Consider the following 23,888-nt stretch of genomic DNA (forward strand, 5'->3'; position numbering starts at 1 on the left):
TGGCATGTGAATTTTTTTTTAAAAAAGGTCCCACCCACCTCCTCTCTCCCCCATCCTTATTGAGGTTTGCAATGCTATTCAGAAACCTTAAGTAGTCAGACTGAGAGTCAGCACAGAGGCTTCAACTGGCATAGGTGAGGGAGTGAAGGAAGTGCAGGCAGAGCACACGCTAGATATAATCTAGTTGTCTTTCCACAACAAATGCCAAACACGCACCCAGCTTGGCTGCGTATCTGCAGAGTCGCGTGACTTGCCTTGCAGGAATCGAAACAGGACCACCTGGCCACGAGGGAACACACCCGAGCTCCAAGGCCGGAGAAGAAACCTCTTGGGCTGCAACTCACTCCAATCATTTCAAAAGGACAAGAGAAATACATGAAGTGAAAGACAGAGCAGGCACCTTGCTTCCGTGCGCACAGGCTGGTCAGAGGCGGGTTACACAGGAACGAGGATGTGGGTAGGCAGGCGGTTGCACAGGCTGAGCCGGGGAGCTGCAGACTTCGCAGAAGAGAACTGCTTTCGACTCGAAGACGAGGGCTCGTCCATTCAGAAAAGGGAAAGCATGTCACTGAAACTACCTCGGAACGTCTGGGAATTCACCCTGAGGACAGAGGCCAGCCGAATAGGTACTGTACAATTGGGAGTGGTTGTCGGACCTCCCCGAGTCCATCCCTGCGCTATCCTGCCTTCAGCTTGCTTGACTGCCTGTGCGGGTTAGGGGCCAGTTCGAAAGATAAGTGCGCGGATTTCCGACACTGGGTGCTGCCCCCTGCATCCAATTGAATCACTGTGTGAAAGCCAGGGGAGATACCGAGGGAGACTCGACGGGGCTGGGGAGAGTTGCAGTTCATGAGTTGAAGTGAATTCCAGGGCTTGCTCCACCAGGACTCAACGTTTCAAGGACCCAATTCTTTTTTATTCCCAATTAGGGGGCACTTTAGCGTAGCCATTCCACCTTCCCTGCACACCTTTGGGTTGTGGGGGTGAGACCCACGCAGACACGGGGAGAATGTGCAAACTCCACACGTACGGTGACCCGGGGCCGGGATCGAACCCGGATCCTCGGCGCCGTAAGGTAGCAGTGCTAACCACTGCGCCGCCCCTAGCAACACTCAAGGTTTTTGGGATTTGATGACCACTTCCGGAAATGTGTGTGTGTGTGAGACAGGATTGGAGGTTGTTGGGTCACCTATTGCTGTTGTTTGCCACAGTGAGGTACCTTCGTACCTAACATCAGACCCTTGTTTCCCGACCCACCACCCAACCCCCGACAACCCCCCCCCGCCCCCTCCTCCAACACAGAACTGAGAGGAGCTATGAGGAGAGGTTGAATAAACTCGGTTTGTTCTCACTGGAACGACGGAGGCTGAGGGGCGACCTGATAGAGGTCTACAAAATTATGAGGGGCATAGACAGAGTGGATAGTCAGAGGCTTTTCCCCAGGGTAGAGGGGTCAATTACTAGGGGGCATAGGTTTAAGGTGCGAGGGGCTAGGTTTAGAGGAGATGTACGTGGCAAGTTTTTTACGCAGAGGGTAGTGGGTGCCTGGAACTCGCTACCGGAGGAGGTGGTGGAAGCAGGGACGATAGTGACATTTAAGGGGCATCTTGACAAATACATGAATAGGATGGGAATAGAGGGATACGGACCCAGGAAGTGTAGAAGATTGTAGTTTAGTCGGGCAGCATGGTCGGCACAGGCTTGGAGGGCCGAAGGGCCTGTTCCTGTGCTGTACTTTTCTTTGTTCTTTGTTCTTAGAATACAGAAATTGAGTCAGACAGAGAAAGGGAAGGCTCCCCACAAGTCTGTTTGTGCTTGATGAAATTGAAGGAAAGTTCTGATGCAATTTCTCTTTAATTTGTCGTACTTGTGTATCAGGAGCGGGGTATACATGTGGACATTACAGGAGGACACATTACAGGAGGAATGGTGTACAATGAATAGAAATGTGTATCAATGTTTAACAATAAGGAGTTGCACAATTCAGACAGAGATGAGGAGAATTTCTTTCTCTCAGAGGGTCTAGAGTCTAAAACTCTCTTCCTCAAAAGGCGGCGGAAGTAGAGCCTTTGAATATTTTTGAGGCGGAGTCAGATAGATTCTTGACTAACAAGGGGGTGAGAGGTTATCGAAGGGAGGCAGAAATGCGGAGCTGACGTTGCCATCAGATCAGCCATGATCTTATGTTGAATGGTGAAGCAGGCTCGAGGGGCTGAATGGCCTACTCCTGTCCCTAATTAAATATGGGCAGTACAGACACAATAGTGTGCGATATGTATCAATGTCACTATCACAGACAGAATAGTGTGTGATGTGTATCAATGTGAATATTACAGACACAATAGTGTGCGATGTGTATCAATGTGAATATTACAGACACAATAGTGTGTGCTGTATATCAATGTGAATATTACAGACTGAATAGTGTGTGCTGTGTATCAATGTCACTATCACAGACAGAATAGTGTGTGATGTGTGTCAATGTGAATATTACAGACAGAATAGTGTGTGATGTATATCAATGTGAATATTACAGACAGAATAGTGTGTGATGTGTATCAATGTGAATATTACAGACACAATAGTGTGTGATGTGTATCAATGTGAATATTACAGACACAATAGTGTGTGCTGTATATCAATGTGAATATTACAGACTGAATAGTGTGTGCTGTGTATCAATGTCACTATCACAGACAGAATAGTGTGTGATGTGTGTCAATGTGAATATTACAGACAGAATAGTGTGTGATGTATATCAATGTGAATATTACAGACACAATAGTGTGCGATGTGCATCAATGTGAATATTACAGACACAATAGTGTGCCATGTGTATCAATGTGAATATTACAGACACAATAGTGTGTGGTGTGTATCAATGTGAATATTACAGACAGAATAGTGTGTGATGTGTATCAATGTGAATATTACAAACACAATAGTGTGTGATGTGTATCAATGTGAATATTACAGACACAATAGTGTGTGGTGTGTATCAATGTGAATATTACAGACTGAATAGTGTGTGATGTGTGTCAATGTGAATATTACAGACAGAATAGTGTGTGATGTGTATCAATGTGAATATTGCAGACACAATAGTGTGTGGTGTGTATCAATGTGAATATTACAGACTGAATAGTGTATGATGTGTATCAATGTGAATATTACAAACACAATAGTGTGTGATATGTATCAATGTGAATATTACAGACAGAATAGTGTGCGATGTGTATCAATGTGAATATTACAGACACAATAGTGTGCGATGTGTATCAATGTCAATATCACAGACAGAATAGTGTCCGATGTGTATCAATGTGAATATTACAGACTGAATAGTATGTGATGTGTATCAATGTGAATATTACAGACTGAATAGCATGTGATGTGTATCAATGTGAATATTACAGACTGAATAGTGTGTGATGTGTGTCAATGTGAATATTACAGACAGAATAGTGTGCGATGTGTATCAATGTGAATATTACAGACTGAATAGTGTGTGATGTGTATCAATGTGAATATTACAGAAATAATAGTGTGTGATGTGTATCAATGTGAATATTACAGACACAATAGTGTGTGATGTGTATTAGTGTGAATATTACAAACTGAATAGTGTGTGATGTGTATCAATGTGAATATTATAGACTGAATAGTTTGTGATGTGTATCAATGTGAATATTACAGACTGAATAGTGTGTGATGTGTATCAATGTGAATATTACAGACTGAATAGTGTGTGATGTGTATCAATGTGAATATTACAGACTGAATAGTATGTGATGTGTATCAATGTGAATATTACAGACTGAATAGTGTCTGATGTGTGTCAATGTGAATATTACAGACTGAATAGTGTGTGATGTGTATCAATGTGAATATTACAGAAACAATAGTGTGTGATGTGTATCAATGTGAATATTACAGACACAATAGTGTGTGATGTGTATTAATGTGAATATTACAAACTGAATAGTGTGTGATGTGTATTAATGTGAATATTACAGACTGAATAGTGTGTGATGTGTATCAATGTGAATATTACAGACTGAATAGTGTGTGATGTGTGTCAATGTGAATATTACAGACAGAATAGTGTGTGCTGTGTATCAATGTCAATATCACAGACACAATAGTGTGTGATGTATATTAATGTGAATATTACAGACTGAATAGTGTCTGATGTGTGTCAATGTGAATATTACAGACTGAATAGTGTGTGATGTGTATCAATGTGAATATTACAGAAACAATAGTGTGTGATGTGTATCAATGTGAATATTACAGACACAATAGTGTGTGATGTGTATTAATGTGAATATTACAAACTGAATAGTGTGTGATGTGTATTAATGTGAATATTACAGACTGAATAGTGTGTGATGTGTATCAATGTGAATATTACAGACTGAATAGTGTGTGATGTGTGTCAATGTGAATATTACAGACAGAATAGTGTGTGCTGTGTATCAATGTCAATATCACAGACACAATAGTGTGTGATGTATATTAATGTGAATATTACAGACTGAATAGTGTGTGATGTGTATCAATGTGAATATTACAGACAGAATAGTGTGTGATGTGTATCAATGTGAATATTGCAGACACAATAGTGTGTGATGTGTATCAATGTGAATATTACAGACAGAATAGTGTATGATGTGTATCAATGTGAATATTACAAACGGAACAGCATGTGATGTGTATAAATGTGAATATTACAAACCGAACAGCGTGTGATGTGTATAATTGTTAATTGTTACAACACCCTGGGCTAGTGTGTGATCAATTCCAGCCCCAATTGCCCCGGAGTCACAACACAAGTGAATTCACCAATAATTCTTCTCAAAATACCCGAAGCCTTTGGCCCTTGGCGAGCCAATAATTACAGTCACCTGGTTTGTAAGTCTAAACACAAATACCGTTTATTTATAACAAGAAATATGATGAACAACGAAGAAAATACAAATGGTTCACTATTAACTAATTCCTAACTCCCCACTTTAAATTGCCTCCCCCACCCTCTACACACACACACAAGACAGACAAACACAGAAAAGTGGAAAAGGGGAAAAATAGTTTTTGTTTCAGATGATGTTTTTTAGCAAACTTTCCTTCACAGCAAACTTGTACGTTAAAGTCTCTGTCTGCAAACCTGTAATAGGACAAAAAACAACACAACACAGGAACAGGCCTTTCGGCCCTCCAAGCCTGCGTCGATCACGTGTCCTATCTAGACCAAGCGCCTGTATCCTTCTATACCCCGTCTGTTCATGTGTCTATCCAGATAAATCTTAAAGATCACTAACGTATCAGCCTCAACCAGCTCACTTGGCCGTGCATTCCAGGGCATCACCACCCTCTGTGTTAAATACTTCCCCCACACACCTCCACTGATCCTAACCCCCCTCACCTTGAACCTGTGCCCCCTTGTAATTGTCATTTCCGCCCTGGGAAAAAGCCTCCAACTGTTCACCCTTTCTCTTCCCCCAATAGTTTTATAAACTTCTATCAGGTCGCCCCTCAGCCTCCATCTCTCTGGGGAGAACAATCCCAGTTTATTCAATCTCTCCTCATACCTAATACCCTCCATACCAGGCAACATCCTGGTAAACCTTTTCTGTACTCTCTCCAAAGCCTCCACGTCCTTCTGGTAGTACGGTGACCAGAATTAGACACAGTATTCCAAATGTGTCCGAACCAACGTTCTATCTCACTGTAACGTAGGGCAGCGCGGTGGCACAGTGGTTATCCCTGCTGCCTCATGGCGCCGAGGTCCCAGGTTCAATCCCGGCTCTGGGTCACTGTCCGTGTGGAGTTTGCCTATTTTCCCCGTGTCTGCGTGGGTTTCGCCTCCACAACACAAAAAGATGTGCAGGGTAGGTGGATTGGCCATGCTAAATTGCCCCTTAATTGGAAAAATTAATTGGGTACTCTAAATTTAAAAATATATGTATTTTACTGAAACGTAATTTGAGCTTTTATATTCGATCCCCCATCCTATGAAGGCAAGCACGCCATCTGCTTTCTTTACCACCATTTCCACCTGTGCGGCTACTTTGAAGGATCTGCACCCCAGATCTCTGTGTCTCTACGCTCTTAATGGTCCTGCCATTTATTTTATAGCTCCCACCTGAATTGAATTAACCAAAATGCATCACCTCGCATTTGTCCGGGTTAAATTCCATCTACCAATTTTGCAGCCTACCGATATCCTGTTGTATTCTCTGACAATCTTCATCACTATCCCCAACTCTTGCAATCTTAGTATCACCCGCAAATTTGCTAATCAGACCCGCTACGTTTTCTTCCAAGTCATTTGGTTTAGCACAGGGCTAAATCACTGGCTTTGAAAGCAGACCAAGGCAGGCCAGCAGCACGGTTCAATTCCCGTACCAACCTCCCCGAACAGGCGCCGGAATGTGGTGACTAGCGGCTTTTCACAGTAACTTCATTTGAAGCCTACTTGTGACAATAAGCGATTTTCATTTTTTTCATTTCTATATATTACAAAGAGCAGAGGTGGCAGTACTGATCCTCTGTAGATGTATTCATCCAGGTTCTCTGCAATGTCAGAGGTACAGCAGTCACATCCAGATAGAGAGCAGCAAGTTCTGGTCTTTGCAGCCTGTCCTGGCTTTCCTGAAGACAGATTCATTGGGGTACTCTGCAGGTTCAGAAATACGACACCCACAGGCTTTCTGAGGGCAACATGGAGGGACGAGAGCGGGATCTTCCTTCTCAGCTGCCGGGGGGTCAAACTGAAACTCCTCGAGACCCTGAAAAGCATTCCACCGGGAACGGATCAAATCACCACCCGGGCACAGTCCGGCCTTTTGGGCCCAGCCATTGGCCACCAGCCACCCAATCAAACTGAGTGACACCCCAGCTCCTCCTCTGGTGCCGACATATCTGGAGCTTCCTGTTCAAACCAGCAGGAACTGGGTATTCTCACTCCGGTAACTTCTGAATTCTGCTGCTTGACCTAAAGACACATGTTCATTAATCATCCACGGGTCAAAATGATAACGGCAAAATTAAAGGGGAAACGGAACAAACAGGAAGGACCCTTACAGAATATTACAAAGAAGATAGCTCATGATGAGTGTGCAGCGTGTGTATGCTCTTTAGCCACCTCCCTTTTAATTTGTGATAATTTGTACCTAAATAAGAACCACATTGGATTGGATTTGTTTATTGTCACGTGTACCAAGGTACAGGGAAAAGTATTTTTCTGCGAGCAGCTCAACAGATCATTAAGTACATGAGAAGAAAAGTGAATAAAAGAAAATAAATAATAGGGCAACACAACATATACAATGTAACTACATAACACTGGCATCGGATGAAGCATACAGGGTGTAGTGTTAATGAGGTCAGTCCATAAGAGGGTCATTTAGGAGTCCGGTAACAGTGGGGAAGAAGCTGTTTTTGAGTCTGTCCGTGCGTGTTCTCAGACTTCTGTATCTCCTGCCCGATGGAAGAGGTTGGAAGAGTGAGTAAGCCGGGTGGGAGGGGTCTTTGATTATACTGCCCGCTTTCCCCAGGCAGCGGGAGGTGTAGACAGAGTCAATGGATGGGAGGCAGGTTCGTGTGATGGACTGGGCGGTGTTCACGACTCTCTGAAGTTTCTTGCGGTCCTGGGCCGAGCAGTTGCCATACCAGGCTGTGATGCAGCCTGATAGGATGCTTTCTATGGTGCATCTGTAAAAGTTGGTAAGAGTCAATGTGGACATGCCGAATTTCCTTAGTCTCCTGAGGAAGTATAGGCGCTGTTGTGCTTTCTTGGTGGTAGCGTCGACGTGGGTGGACCAGGACAGATTTTTGGAGATGTGCACCCCTAGGAATTTGAAACTGCTAACCATCTCCACCTCGGCCCCGTTGATGCTGACAGGGGTGTGTACAGTACTTTGCTTCCTGAAGTCAATGACCAGCTCTTTAGTTTTGGTGACATTGAGGGAGAGATTATTGTCGCTACACCACTCCACTAGGTTCTCTATCTCCCTCCTGTATTCGGACTCATCGTTATTCGAGATCCGGCCCACTATGGTCGTATCGTCAGCAAACTTGCAGATGGAGTTGGAACCAAGTTTTGCCACGCAGTTGTGTGTGTACAGGGAGTAGAGTAGGGGGCTAAGTACGCAGCCTTGCGGGGTGCCGGTGTTGAGGACTATTGTGGAGGAGGTGTTGTTGTTCATTCTTACTGATTGTGGTCTGTTGGTCAGAAAATCGAGGATCCAGTTGCAGAGTGGGGAGCCAAGTCCTAGGTTTTGGAGCTTTGATATGAGCTTGGCTGGGATTAGGTTGTTGAAGGCGGAGCTGTAGTCAATAAATAGGAGTCTAATGTCGGAGTCCTTGTTTTCGAGATGCTCTGGGGATGAGTGTAGGGCCAGGGAAATGGTGTCTGATGTGGACCGGTTGCACCGGTATGCGAATTGCAGTGGATCAAGGCGTTCTGGGAGTATGGAGGTGATGCGCTTCATGATCAACCTCTCGAAGCACTTCATTGCGACTGAAGTCAGGGCCACTGGTTGGTAGTCATTGAGGCATGTTGCCTGGTTCTTCTTTGGCACCGGTATGATGGTGGTCTTGAAGCAGATGGGGACCTCGGAGTGGAGTAGGGACAGGTTAAAGATGACCGTGAATACCTCTGCCAGCTGGTCCGCGCAGACTCTGAGTGCACGACCAGGGATCCCGTCTGGGCCCGTCGCCTTCTGAGGGTTCACTTTCAGGAAGGCCAATCTGACTTCGGAAGCTGTGATGGTGGGTATGGGTGAATTATGGGCTGCTGGGGTACTCGCCAGCGGATTGTTGGTTGCCTGCTCGAACCGAGCATAGAATGCATTGAGTTCATCGGGGAGGGGTGTGCTGCTGTCAGAGATACTGTTCGGCTTCGCTTTGTAGCCCGTTATGTTCTTTAGTCCTTGCCACAACCGCCGAGACTCTGTCTGTGACTCTAGCTTGGTTTGATATTCTCTCTTGGCATCTCGGATGGCTTTGCGGAGGTCGCATATCAGGTTGGGAAGTGTGCACTGCAAATAGTTCCAAATATTTACATTCCTTTATTTCCAGCACTTTCAGATTCCTGTTCCACTTTTCTGAAGTGGAAAACTACAGGTGGAGAAGCTTTGAACATCTTTGTGTAACTCTCGTTGCACGTGTGTGTATGTGTGTTCTGACGAATTTGCTGTCTGTCTCCTGGAACTCTTCCTATTCCTCAACCTGTCTCCTCTCCACCAGGCCCAACACTCCTGAGCATTGTTTGATAAAACCGTCAGCGCCAAAAGGCTGTCACAGCCAGACTCCCCGACCCTGATCCAATGCTCTCCCTGCCCATCTCCCGCCATTAGTTCTGCTGCGCACGAAAACCCTTCAATCCCATCCTCACTAACGTACGCATCGCGTCCCGGCTCCCAACTGCAGTCAATTCAAAATCCTGGTCTTCGTCCCTCCACAGTCCATCTCTGCAATCGCCTCGCCCAGCAATCCTTTTGTTCAGTTTGACGGGTTAAGCATGTTCAGATTTCGGCACCGTAGAGGGGCAATGGCAAGTGTCAATTAGATGGCATTTGAGAATCGGAACCCCAGCTCACCAGCCAAAGTCCCACCGCCAGACTGAGAACCAAGGTCTTCTTCAAGGTGGTTGGATAGGTGAGTCATGTGGTCAGTAAGGCTTGGGCAATACTTTCGACAAAGCTTTTGACAAAGAGTCATCGGTCTCGAAACGTTAGCTCTTTTCTCTCCCTAATGATGCTGCCAGACCTGCTGAGATTTTCCAGCATTTTCTCTTTCCTTGGGTAATACTTGTCTTTATTAGCGGAGGCATTGAATATGAGAGCAGGGAGGTTATGTTACAGCTGAAAAAAAAAGAAAACCGAGAGTGGCCCACAACTTGAATACTGCCTGGAGTACTGGTCATCACACTTCAAAAATTAGATTGCACGAGAAAGGGAGGGAAGGGAATTTGCGAGGATGTTGTCATTTATGAGGGAAGCTTGGATAGATTAATTATCTTTCCTGTTACAGGTCCCCAGTTCAATTCACATAGTAGCTTTGCAGAGACATTCTGATTGTTAGAGTATCAGGTGACTTGTGGCAGCCAATTTTTGATCAGTGTCTTTTCTTGTATATGTTTTTTAAAAGTTATTTTTTAAAGAGAGTTCAGTATGTCTGTGCTTTTGTCCGTATGGAGTTTGCACATTCTCCCCTTGTCTGCGTGGGTCACACCCCCAACAACCCAAAGATGTGCAGCGTAGGTGGATTGGCCACACTAAATTGCCCCTTAATTGGAAAAATGAAAAAATATATATGTCTGTGCTTAGCTGGCAAATTTGTAGGTAGCTCTTCCTCAGTTCCAGTTTCTAATCGTCATGACAACAGAGTAGGTATGAAGGTCCTATTTTCCGTCTGTTTGAAGGGTTCACGCCCACGCGCACAGATTTAGGGGATAAGGTGATAGGATTGGAGAGGATTCGATGGGGAGGTTTGTTCACCCAGAACATGGTGAGGATCAGGAACTCACTGTGGGAAGTGAACTGGAAGGATGCGCAGAGGAAATTAATTCCAATGATGCTTCCCCCAATCTTGGCATTGGCGGTGACCCCGGTGTCCCCCTGGATGATGAGGCTGAATGTTGCTCCAGATGGATGACATAGCGCACCGGGAGAGTGAGGGACCGGGACAGGTCATTCATCCAGGAATAACACTGCCGAGTTCAGGGTGAAACTGGGTGAAAGTTAACCGATACCAAGTACGTCTTCACAAAGAGAGAGATGTAGCTCTTTGGCCAAAGGTGAACATTTCGGGATGACTGAATGGTCAACCTCATCACCACTTGTCTTGTGATCGTCACATTTCTAATCACCCTGTGCTGCAGAGACACAATGCCCTGGGTTGGCTGCAATACATTTTCAATGAAGATCGACGCTCACCCACATAATTTGAGTCGAACCATCCATGTATGAAATGTTCTTTGCGTGAGAGGTTAATCCCAGTTAAACCCGAAAGATCCCACCCTCACCCCGCGAAGAGGTGCTGGCCGTTCTCCCCAGTCGACCCCACAGCCAACAACCTGCCAACATCTGGCCACCATTACTTCAATGTGTGAAAATTTGCCCCTATGTTTCCTGAGTTCCAACAATGACTCAAGTCCTTCAAAGTACCTCTTTGGCCAACTCTTTCTTAAATCAGTACTTGTCCTTGCTCAGTGTGAGGGATAAATTGCCCCCGGCAATGCTGAACAGCACCGAGAGACCCTGTCCCAACCCTAAAAGGCATGACGCCCAACCTTAAATAAGACCGTTCCTGCCCCGCTTACACAGAATAGCACTCTCGCCATCAATCATGAAACGGCTACCATTACCGGAGGGCCATGCTCCCCCCTGAACTACACGGGGTGTGTGGTATTCACTCATGTTGCAAACACGCTGGGGGGCAACATGGGAAATTTAGAGGGACGATTGCTTGGGGGTGGCACAGTGTGTGTTAACAAGGATTCTGAGGGGGGGGGGAAGGAGGAGGAGATCACATGATGCTCGGGAAGAGCAGCGTTTCCACGGGCTCTGGCACCACTCACCTTTTAACCCTTCATTTATTGTGTTTGCGCGGCACATACTTAGCTAATCCGGGAGTGAATACTCAATAGTACGTTCTGAGAACATACATTTATCCTGCGACACCCAGGGTGATATCCGATAAGACTTTTGGATAATCTGGCTGGTGTCTTGGCAAGACAAATCCTGCACTCGATGGCCTCCTGGGTCCTGGAGATTTGACCCATCTTTGCTCGGGGTTAAACCCTTTGCTACATACTTTCAGATGGAATTTGATCTTTTTCTCTTTTTAAAAAAATAATTTAGAGTACCCAATTCATTTTTTTCCAATTAAGGGGCAATTTAGCGCGGCCAATCCACCAACCCTGCACACCTTTTGGGTTGTGGGGGCGAAACCCACGCAGACACGGGGAGAATGTGCAAACTCCACACGGACAGTCTGACTCAGCGGACTGTGAGGAGTTTAAGATTTGCGAAATAAAAGTTGTACGAGTTCGGGAACAAGCAGAATCAATACCTGGCCACAAGGCCAACTCCAGGACTACCTCCCTCAGTGCTGGGTTCCAAGGGTAATAGAATGATAAAACAGAGGGCAACAACAAAGCATGTAAGGGTTTCTATGCTGACTTATACAAAATGGGCCAGTCTGTGGATGCATTGACACTTATCGAGATCGTCCTATCTTCCTTTAAGCTCCCAACAACCTCCGAGGACCAAGGGTGGGAGTTTGGATGAAAGCTCCTATTTCGAAAGGGGTTTGGCCATGAGGGAACTCCACCTTGGTAAGGCCCCAGGGCCTGATGGTTTGGGATGTGAATTTTACAAGGAATTTAAAGACTTGCTCATGGATCAGCTGATTGGCCAACGTAGTCACTCACTTTTGCAGACACACCGTGAAGTGAATGCTTCCTTTATTCCCAGGGAAGGGAAGAATCCTGAAGAGGAGTGTGCTTCCGGTAGGCCAATGCCGCCCCTGAATGTAGATTTGAAATTGTTGTCTAAAGTGTTAGCGCAGAGTTGAGAGGGAATTCTCCCGCTCATCATCCAGGGCGATCAGACGAGGTTCATGAAAGGCCGGGACTCTCGTAACAATGTCAGGAGATTATTGGACGTTCCTTGGGTCTTTCTAAACCAGGCGTTAGATGGGTTAGTGATCTCCTCAGGCACGTGGAAAGCTTTTTGACCGGGCAGAGTGGAATTATTTATTTTACACGCTGCAGAGATTTGGGTTGGGAGGGGAGTATGCGAAGAGGGTACAGGTGATTTGTTTGCGCCCCCTGATGGCAGTGCTTATGGGCGGTTTTAGGTCTGGTGAGGTTTAAACTCCAGTGAGGGACGAGGCAAGTATTCTCAGTATTGTTGCCATAGAGCCCCTGGTGGAGACAGTTAAACAGGATCCTTCAGTTTTTGGGCTACATTGTGCAGAGAAGCACCATAAGAACACACTTGACATGTTGCTGTTTGTGTCTAGGCCGCATGTTTCTGTTCCCGCTCTTATTGACGTGGTGGTCTTTGTTCGGGTTATAAAATTAGTTTTACAAAGTATGAGGCTACGCCCAACAGGTGGGCTTAAGAGTGAAACCACCCCCTTATCTAATTTCCCATTTAGGTGGGCCCCCTCAGGGTTCACTTACCTGGTTATCCCCTGTAGCACCATCGATCACACACGAGGCGAGACGTAGAGAACTTCAATCGAGGCTTTATTGAGCAGACTTGTTCAGACTTGTTCCCCAGCAGCTCAGTCACAGAATGCAGCTGCGGGGAGTAAACAGGGTTCTCATACACCTCCTATCTGGGTGGAGCCCAGTAGGCGGCTGATCCAATCGGGACCCAGCATCTGTCCTCCAATAGCTCCTCGGCATCCATGGTGTACCGTATTACCCCCAATACATACCACCACATCCCCTCTCCTCTAAGCAGTTCTCTGGGGCAAATTCCCCCCGAAAAGGAAATTAATGGGATCTTTAGTTTGTTTGTGTGGACTAACAAGGAACCTCGCTTGAAGTTGCCCGAGTTGTAGCTCCCCAGCTCCAAGGGGCGAGGGGGAGGGAGCCGAATATTAAAATGGACCAATTAGCCTCTCATCTTCGGTCTTTAATGTCAGAGAGGACCCCCTCCTCGATTTGGCTCGATATTGAGGCAGACCAGTCTGTATACTTACAGGGATTTCAATGCTGGGCCGTCAAGTGTGAGAACCCTATAATTATCAGCCCTCTTAAAGCGTGGAGGATGGTCCATCAGTTTTAACGTCCACTCTCTCCCCCATTCAGGGAAATCCGGATTACCCACCAGGTCTCATGTACCATGGATTTGATATCTGGAGGGATAGAGGCCTTTGGCGGCCCAGGTACAAGTTCTGTGGTGCTTCCCTGTCATCGTTTGATGCCAGGAATTTGATATCCTGAGACGCTCCTTCTTTAAACATCGGCAACTTAGAGACTTGATCCTTAATAAGACAACTATGCTTCTTGATGCTTCCGTCTCCCTGAATCTGAGCAATGAAATCAGCAGGTTGAATGACACTTTCTGTCCTAGATCCTATGTAAGTATATTAGGAACTTTGCGGTCTTGGGAGAAAGACTTGCCAGTCAATATTGATGAGGAGACCTGGGGAAGTATATGGGAAAAAGCCAATAAAATTTTGGGATGTAAAAGAACGAAGGGGGCTCATTTCAAATTATTGCACCATCCGCATATCACAGCCAGCTTGAGACACTGGTTTGATTCTGCTACTGTGCCTGAAGTGCCAGGAAGCCACGGGTAACCACATACAGTGTGTGGGGTACTGAGTCAAAATTCAACCCGATTGGCCTGTTGGACCTAAAGAGCTTGAGAGGATATTCGGTGTGGTCTTCGAATTTCATCCTTTGTTCCTAATTCTGGGGCTCCTACATAAGAGAATTTTTGGCGTTCGTGCGCAAAGGCGGTGTCATATCCGAACCCTTGTGCCGTGGAAAAATGTCCTCTGCTCCTGGATTAGTGACAAGTGTTCTTCAATTCAAAACTGGCATAAAGTCATCTTGGAACGCAGCCGGATAGAGTTCCTGGCTTCCGGACTCTTAAGTCTCAAAGTTGCAGATATTTTTTTAAAAAGGAGTGGCTGGGGACATCGAATACTGAAATGTGTGGGGCCACTATCTCAAATGTCTCATCTCCGCTGTGTCTAACATGCTCCTCCCAGGTTTTACATAAGTCATGTAGCATTGAATTGTCCATACATGAAGGTGTCTTATTACTTCATTATACCATGTTTACATTGCCTTATCCACTTCCCCCTCCTCTAGCTTATCTGTTGCATGGTTGGAGGCATTAAGATGAAGAACTAATGTTTTGGCACCCCCCCCCCCCACCCCTCTCCTTCCCTGTATCTATGAACGCAGAAGTAAATGTTCTGCACTGTACCAGTTTGTTTGAAGGTTTGTTGGATTATTTGCAAAAGTGGATAAAACTCTTACAAAAATAGATGCATTCAAAAATTCTTGGATTTACATTTTGCCCCAATATGTCAAACACTCTCCAAGTGCTTTGTACTGCCGATGATTGCAAAAAACCCCTTGCTGAAGATGCAGTGGTGTTTTCCCCTTCCCACCAGCGAGCTGTCATTTCTGACCTCCATTCCTGGCCCGATAAAGGTGCGTGACTCACGCGGGGGGGGGGGATAAAAATCAGGTGATTTCCGAAAATTACTTTGGCCCTCCAGCTGCAAGACAGTGAGGAGCAGCTGGCGAGACGCGTTTTGTTTGCAGAAGCCGTTGAGTGTTTCGACCTGTGAATCAACAGTAGGGCGGTTTTGTAACAGGATGTGGCTTTGTGATAACACTGCAATGTTGAAGCAGCTGCTACAACGTTCAGTGAGAAACAGTCCCCATATTCCCATTTTCATTCAGCCCCTCTGAGATCTCCCTCCGGCACTTCTAAAGGAAGGCCTTTATCCCCGGCTGAACGCACAACACACTCCCGCTCCTTTCCAACGCATGTCTTCACTATTTGGGCCTGCTTGACAATGGAAGCTTTGCAAAGTCTTGACCAATATTACAGAGGAAGAGATTGTGAAGAATCAGCACGGTGTTCAGCGTGAGAGAGGCGCAAGGGAATCCCGGAACCCACATTAAATTCAGCTCAAGATTGAGTTCACTGGCCAGCCCCATGGGTGTGCAGGTAGTCTTTCAGCTACCTGCTGCTGGAGTGCAGAAAGACATGGAGAGGCAGGAGTGGTAGGAAGCCATGCGAGGGAGAACCTCAAAACGAGAAATGAAAATCGCTTATTGTCACGAGTAGGCTTCAATGAAGTTTCTGTGAAGAGCCCCTAGTCACCACAGTCCGGCGCCTGTTCGGGGAGGCTGGTACGGGAATTGAACCGTGCTGCTGGCCTGCCTTGGCCTGCTTTAAAAGCCAGCGATTTAGCCCCGTGAGCTAAACCAGCCCCTGGTTTCCTGGAGAGGCGATACTTTGGGTGCTGACTGTACCTGTTATTCAGCGCCATTCGTTCCAGTAAGATTAAATACTAACAGGAGGACCTTGACATAGTAATCATGATGAATTACTCTCAGAAGTAGTATCCCAACATGCACCACACACACTCCAATGCGCAAATGATTGGATATATTCACACAGTGCAAGAGAAGTATATGACTGCAATCAAGTTAGTGCAATGATGTATTTGGACAATTTGCATCTGTCATGTCTGTAGACTGGCCAAAGTAAATGATGAACTGCAGAACATCTAGTTTAAATAATTTATTATCGAACAACTACTTGATAAAGATAACTAGAATAAATAGAATAATAAACTACTAACACTAACTGACTATTGTAGAGCGACGGCAAAATATATCTATCCCTCAGCACGACCTGCTCCCAACTCCCCAGCCACATGGTCTTGTGGTGGGTTTACACTGCCACCTGGTGGTCGGAGGTCATGCATTAACATGATGTACAGAACTGCTTCATGCATATCGTCACAGCATCTGCTGAACACTTGTTATTTAATGCTGGCCCCCCTCACTCTGGTCATCACCCATGCTGGGGTGTCAGTCTACAGGCAATGATGACCCTCCAGTATGTATCCGAGTTCATGTGTCAGCCCGTACACCCAGTGTCAGTGTACTGCGGGACCCAGGGACATCTTACTGCCAAAGGTTGAGGACCGTTTGCAAGACTGTGTTCCAAACGCCATAGGGACTGATAACTTGCTAAAAGAGATTTGAATTCCCAGTGGCAGGCTTTGAAAAAGAAATCACGCAGCAGGATTTCAAGATTTAAGACTTTGAGTGTAACAAACTAAAAGGAACATCGGCTAAACATTTCTTTGTCAGCAATTAATACTCTTGAGCGATGCAAGACATCCCTGATTGGTAACTAAACATAACCAATAACCGCATGCCACACTTATTCAATGCAGGATGCTCAGGATTCCAGTGTTTACAGTGGCCAGTCCAATGAGCTTGCTGCCACCTGTTTTGTCGAGTTGCAATGTTGAAAGCCATTTCCCTCAGTCTTCTGGGAGACCCTGAAGTGCGGACCAGCAGCAAGATTGATTCTGACCATTCCTTCCTCCCAAGCCCCCGGCCACACCAGAACTAATCTACTCGGGTCCTCCAGTTTCCACTGGGACTGTCCTTTCGAACAGCTAAACCCCAGTCTGCCCAGCCACATCCTGCCCGGTTGCCAACGGGCAAGCCTACTGTCGAACACGACAGCATCTCTCTGTTGTTTGAGTCGCCTAACAGGAAGGAGGGTGCCCAATGCTGAGAGCAGCTTTCAAGCCTGGATCTCCAGCTCCAGAGAGCCTTTACTGAGGCGTGTGGGTGTGTGAGGGTGAAGCTGTCTCTGAGGTTTACCCCATGATGAAGGATCATGATGGGAGGGCGAAACACACATTCCTCACTGAACAGTAAACACCAGCAGCTATTCTGTGGATTGCAGTTGCCTTACACCTAAAATGAAATGAAAATCGGCTTCAAATGAAGTTACTGTGAAAAGCCCCTAGTCGCCACATTCCAGCGCCTGTTCGGGGAGGCTGGTACGGGAATCGAACCGTGCTGCAGGCCTGCCTTGGTCTGCTTTCAAAGCCAGCTATTTAGCCCTGTGCTGAACCAGCCACAACCAACCTACAGAAAAAGCCCCAGTCCACAACAGTTCCGGTAATTCAACGCAGCAGATGTGAGTGGGCTGGTTCGAGACGAGGAGAAAAACACGGCTCGCATCACGTCCCTGAAGCATCAAAAGTAAGACTTGCATTTTCGAGCACCTTTCTCAACTGTCAGACGTCCCCAAAAACACTTTTCAGGAGTCACCACGGTTGCAATGTGGGAAATGGGACCACCGTTAAACACGCAGCCAAGCTCTCACAACACATGGCAAGATAATGTGTTGAAAGGTCGATGAGCTGAAACGTCCCCTTTCTCTCTCTCTCTCTCTCTCTCTGCACAGACACTGCCTGGCCCGCTGAGCTTTTGTCTCTTTTATTCTGCTTTTGCGAACCCTCTTGCGAGGATAATCGAATGCAGAAGAGGGGTTATGCTTCAGTTATGCAGGGCACGGCGAGACCTCATCTGGAGCACTCCGCACAGCGTTGCTCTCCTTCATCAGTGCGAACATGTAGTTCAGAGAAGGTCTCATGGGCGGGCTGTCTTAGGAGGTTGAGCCCATAGCCACTGGAGTTGAGAAGACTTAAGAGGCGACTTGATGGAAACTGATGAGATCCTGAGGGGGTATTGAATGGGTGGATGTGGAGAGGATGTTTCCTCTTGTGGGACAACGTCGAACTCGGGGGTCACGGTTTATAAATAAGGAGTTTAACACAGAGGTGGGGTGGGTAAACGTTTTCTCCGAGGTTGGTGAGTCTTGGGTACGCCCTTCCTCAAAAGGCAGCGCAAGCAGAGTCTGTAAATATTCTTAAGGCTGAGTCAGGTGGATTCTTGATTGACAAGGGGGGGTGAAAGGTTACCAGGGTCGGCAGGAATGCCAGGTTGAAGTTGCAATTGGATCAGGCGAGGTCTTATTGAATGGCGGAGCTGGCTCGAGGGGCCGAATGGCCCACTCCTGCCCCCGATTTGAATGTTTTATCTCTTGGTTGAGGAGCGAGATTGAGGAGCCAAGTTTTGCCATGCCAATGCTCTCCTCCGCAATGGCACAAGTTATTTCCCATCGATGTGAGACAGCAGACAGGGCCCTTCAGGACGAGCGTACATCACTCCCACATCACTGCGAGTGTCGGCCCAGATTATACACTCAAGTCTCTGGAGTCGAACATGAACACACACCCTGCTTCATGGCGGGTTTGAGTTCCCAAAAAGGGAATGATGGTGTGAGACTAAGCTGGTGTGGAGCATTTAGCAACAGTGCAGCACTATTGGGCTAAATGGTCTGTTTCTGTCCTATAAATTGCTATGATCTCAGACTATCTCGGACCGAAGAGAAATGCAATCAGAAAGAGAGAGAGAGGATTCCAGATTACCGCTGGAATTTCCCTCGAATACCGCCTGGCACCCTGGCTGAAAGGGGAAGACGCGCACCCCAAGGCCAAGAGAGAAAGGAAACAGCAGAGGGCTCCGCCTGCGTTCTCCGTTTGCGTTCTATTTTCAGAATTGAGAACTTCTGGTGATTTTGCTACTTCCCTCTAATTTACTCGAGGCTGCAGTTTTCAATTGCTCCCGGGTTTGAGTTCACCATTAAAAAGACTCGGCGTCAAACGCAATGGAACGGAGCCCAGAACAGATTGGGTGCAGTTCTTGCAGAGAAACGTGGAAAATAGGAGCAGGAGGAGGAAGTAAATTCGGCCCATCGAGCCTGCTCCGCCATTCAGTGTGGTCCTGACCAATCCGAACACCATACTCCAACGCTCCCCCCAGACCCCTTGGATGTCTAGAGTGTGCACAAATCTACCTGTTTCCTCCTTGAGCCCTGTCCGAATTTTATACGTTTCAATGCAACCCCCTCTCAATTCTATTCTCTTCTAAATTCTGGTGAGCACATGCCTGGTCAACGCAATCTCTCCCCATGTGACCACCCTGCCATCCCAGGAATGAGTCTGACAGAACCTTCCTGGCAACTGTATCCTTTCTGAGACGGGGAGACCAAAGCTTCACCTCCTACTCCAGGCGTGGTCTCAACGAGGCCTTGCGCAGCTACAGGGAGACATCCTTTCTCTTGCACTGAAATCCTTTCGCAATGAGGGCCAACAGACCATTCCTAACCACTTGCTGTCCCTGGGTGCATGTTTTCAGTGATTGGTGTACCGGGGCACACAGGTCCCTTTGTACGTCAACATGTCCCAATCCATCACCATTTACATAATACTCCGTCCGTCTACTTTTCCTCTCAAAGTGGATAATTTCACTTGTGAGACCACACCTGACACATCGGTGCCCAGCCACTCAACTTGTCTAAATCTCCTCGAGGCCCCCTTTACCTCCTCCTCACCTCGCAGTTCCACCAGGTTTCATGTCATCAGCAAACCTGGATTTGATTGGCTCGCCCATATTGTTGACGTACATTGCGAAAAGCTGGGGCCCAGGATCTCAGGGGTGCCCCACGAGTCACCACCTGCTACTCTGAAAATCACCCATTTGTTACTCTGCTCTGTCACTGCAATGTATCAGCTCCCAATGGGATGAAGAATGACTTGATAAACATTGACTTGTCAATACTTTGCGAGGTTATCGAATTATATACCGTCTGTAAAAGGAGACACAGCGTGAAGCTGAAACAATACTTTCAGAGACAGTGCCTAAAAAGCAGGCCTATCTCAGCAAGTTCCTTTATTCCAGAGAGGGTGGCCCTGGGCCGGGATTGTCTGTAAGCAGCATTGGCTGAGGCCAGCAACCTGGGCTAACTGAGGAAGCAAACAGTGCTGTGATGGCAAGGCAGCAAGTTGCTCTTCTGAGAGGATCAGATTCAACGGGGCAAAACAACATGCTCGAGAGGATAGGAGTCAGAGAGACAGAAACAGATAGAGAGAGAGAGAGAACGGACAGAGAGAGAGAGAGAACGGACAGAGAGAGAGAGAAAGAAACAGAGAGAGAGAGGGCGGACAGAGAGAGGGACAGAAACAGATAGAGAGCGGACAGAGAGAGAGAGAGACAGAAACATAGAGAGAGAGAGAACGGACAGAGAGAGAGAGAGAGAGACAGAAACAGATAGAGAGAGAATGGACAGAGAGAGAGAGAGAGGGGCAGAAACAGATAGAGAGAGAGACAGAAACAGATAGAGAGAGAGAGAGAACGGACAGAGAGAGAGAGAGAGAGACATAAACAGACAGAGAGAGAGAGAACGGAGAGAGAGACACAGAAACAGATAGAGAGAGAGAGACGGACAGAGAGAGAGACAGAAACAGATAGAGAGAGAGTGGACAGAGAGAGAGGGAGACAGAAACAGACAGAGAGAGAGCGGACAGAGACAGAAACAGACAGAGAGAGAGCAGACAGACAGAGAGAGGGAGACAGAGAGAGAGAGAACGGACAGAGAGAGAGAGAGACAGAAACAGATAGAGAGAGAGAGTGGACAGAGAGAGAGGTAGACAGAAACAGATAGAGAGAGAGCGGACAGAGACAGAAACAGACACAGAGAGAGCAGACAGACAGAGAGAGGGAGACAGAGAGAGAGAGAGAAGGAGAGACAGACCGAGAGACAGATAGACAGAGAGAGGTTTAGTGAGGGAACTCGAAGCCTGGGGCCCAGGCGGTGGAAGCCTGACCACCAATAATGCAACAATGAAAAGCAGGGATGCTGAACATCTCCACAGATGCTGTCAGACCTGCTGAGGTTATCCAGCATTTCCTATTTTCATGCCAGAATTGACTCGTCTGTCATCCTGTAGGAATTCCCGATTTAGAAGCAGAGGAGGGAGTTTGGAATGAAAAGGGGTGATGAAAAGGTGTCTCTGCAGTTCACATGCTGCAGGGTTTCCTGTCACTGTGATGATAGTGAAGGCATCTGGAAAGATGCTTTCCATTTTGAGCAAGCACTTCCGGAGTGTGGACCAGCTGTGCCTCTCACAGCCCACTGACAGATTCGAAACACGTAAAGCGCACGAACACCAGCTCGACCGGCTTTCCAACCCCCCCCCCCCCCCCCCAAGGATGGTGCCGTTGTGGCATTGGCAAATTAAAAACCCATTGAGAAGAGGAGATGCTGAGTGAAACTGTGAGTGAGGAGGGTTTGTCCCTCTCCACAGGGAACCATCACAAGCTCTCCTTGAACACAAGCTGAACTCATGTGGTGCCTGCGGAACCCAGTTCCAGGAAACCAACCTGCATTCATTCAGTGAAGTGACCCAAATTGTTCGCAAAGTTTACCATGCTCTCCTGCAGGACTTCAGGCCCCACGTCTTGGTGCACCGGCTTTCATTTTCAGAGGGAGGAGGCGGGAGAGCCTGTGTCCGGACCCTTGTTGGACAGCTGCCTCCACCCATAACCGAGGGAAATTTGGCCAGTTGGATAACGAACTGGCTAACCGATAGAAGTCAGAGAGTGGTGGTGGATGGCAAATATTCAGCCTGGATCCCAGTTACCAGTGGCGTACCGCAGGGATCAGTTCTGGGTCCTCTGCTCTTTGTGATTTTCATTAATGACTTGGATGAGGGAGTTGAAGGGTGGGTCAGTAAATTTGCAGACGATACGAAGATTGGTGGAGTTGTGGATAGTAAGGAGGGCTGTTGTCGGCTGCAAAGAGACATAGATAGGATGCAGAGCTGGGCTGAGAAGTGGCAGATGGAGTTTAACCCTGAAAAGTGTGAGGTTGTCCATTTTGGAAGGACAAATATGAATGCGGAATACAGGGTTAACGGTAGAGTTCTTGGCAATGTGGAGGACCAGAGAGATCTTGGGGTCTATGTTCATACATCTTTGAAAGTTGCCACTCAAGTGGATAGAGCTGTGAAGAAGGCCTATGGTGTGCTCGCGTTCATTAACAGAGGGATTGAATTTAAGAGCCGTGAGGTGATGATGCAGCTGTACAAAACTTTGGTAAGGCCACATTTGGAGTACTGTGTACAGTTCTGGTCGCCTCAATTTAGGAAGGATGTGGAAGCTTTGGAAAAGGTGCAAAGAAGATTTACCAGGATGTTGCCTGGAATGGAGAGTAGGTCTTACGAGGAAAGGTTGAGGGTGCTAGGCCTTTTCTCATTAGAACGGAGAAGGATGAGGGGCGACTTGATAGAGGTTTATAAGATGATCAGGGGAATAGATAGAGTAGACAGTCAGAGACTTTTTCCCCGGGTGGAACAAACCATTACAAGGGGACATAAATTTAAGGTGAAAGGTGGAAGATATAGGAGGGATATCAGAGGTAGGTTCTTTACCCAGAGAGTAGTGGGGGCATGGAATGCACTGCCTGTGGAAGTAGTTGAGTCGGAAACATTAGGGACCTTCAAGCAGCTATTGGATACATGGATTACGGTTAAATGATATAGTGTAGATTTATTTGTTCTCAAGGGCAGCACGGTAGCATTGTGGATAGCACAATTGCTTCACAGCTCCAGGGTCCCAGGTTCGATTCCGTCTTGGGTCACTGACTGTGCGGAGTCTGCACGTCCTCCCCGTGTCTGCGTGGGTTTCCTCCGGGTGCTCCGGTTTCCTCCCACAATCCAAAGATGTGCAGGTTAGGTGAATTGGCCAATGATAAATTGCCCTTAATGTCCAAATTGCCCTTGGTGTTGGGTGAAGGTGTTGAGTTTGGGTAGGGTGCTCTTTCCAAGAGCCGGTGCAGACTCAAAGGGCCGAATGGCCTCCTTCTGTACTGTAAATTCAATGATAATCTATGATTGTCTATGATTAATCTAGGACAAAGGTTCGGCACAACATCGTGGGCCGAAGGGCCTGTTCTGTGCTGTATTTTCTATGTTCTATGTTCTATGTTCTATGTTCTGGAATCACAATGTGCTGAATTCCACAGGTCGACTTGCCTTTCATTTCTTCCGATACCAACGTGCAGACAGATGGTGTGAAAAATTCATATTTTTAGCGCCTTTCTGTTGCAAAGCAATGACCCATCCTGCTCCCCAGCAGTGTTTATCCAATAGGATTTGACAGCGAACCTTTGGAGGCGGGATGGCGAGAGTTCTTTGGATTGGTCGCGGAGATGAGACGTTGAGTTGTCATGTGAGAGTACCTTTAAGAAATGGGTGTTTATAAAATAGCTGTAGTGGATGTACCTTTAAGAAATGGATGTTTATCAGTGATGTCGGAGTGTGGGTGGAGCTGGGCTGTCTGTCTGCTTTTACTTTCGATTTGGGTTGTCTGCTACAGGGTGTGTTTTAGTTTTGTTTTGAGAGCTGGATAGCTGCAGTCACAGCCAGAAGGTGTATTAGTCTCTCTCTCTGCA

General features: G+C 46.8%; 1 protein-coding gene across 3 annotated transcripts in view; it reads left to right on the forward strand.

The window, feature by feature from the left end:
* The first annotated feature begins 270 nt into the window (after nt 1–270).
* LOC140396851 (rho GTPase-activating protein 25-like) overlaps nt 271–23,888 on the forward strand; it is a 54,032-nt gene continuing 30,414 nt past the window's right edge. For 2 of the 3 annotated variants that reach the window (XM_072485627.1, XM_072485629.1), the window contains exon 1: nt 271–626. In XM_072485627.1, coding sequence (XP_072341728.1) covers nt 452–626 — 175 coding nt within the window. In that variant the 5' untranslated portion in view covers nt 271–451. Of the gene's footprint in view, nt 627–17,447; nt 17,792–23,888 lie in introns of those variants that run through there. The other variant, XM_072485628.1, reaches the window with a different exon arrangement.

This window comes from Scyliorhinus torazame, chromosome 20 (genome assembly GCF_047496885.1).
Source record: "Scyliorhinus torazame isolate Kashiwa2021f chromosome 20, sScyTor2.1, whole genome shotgun sequence".
Taxonomy (NCBI): Eukaryota; Metazoa; Chordata; class Chondrichthyes; order Carcharhiniformes; family Scyliorhinidae; genus Scyliorhinus; species Scyliorhinus torazame.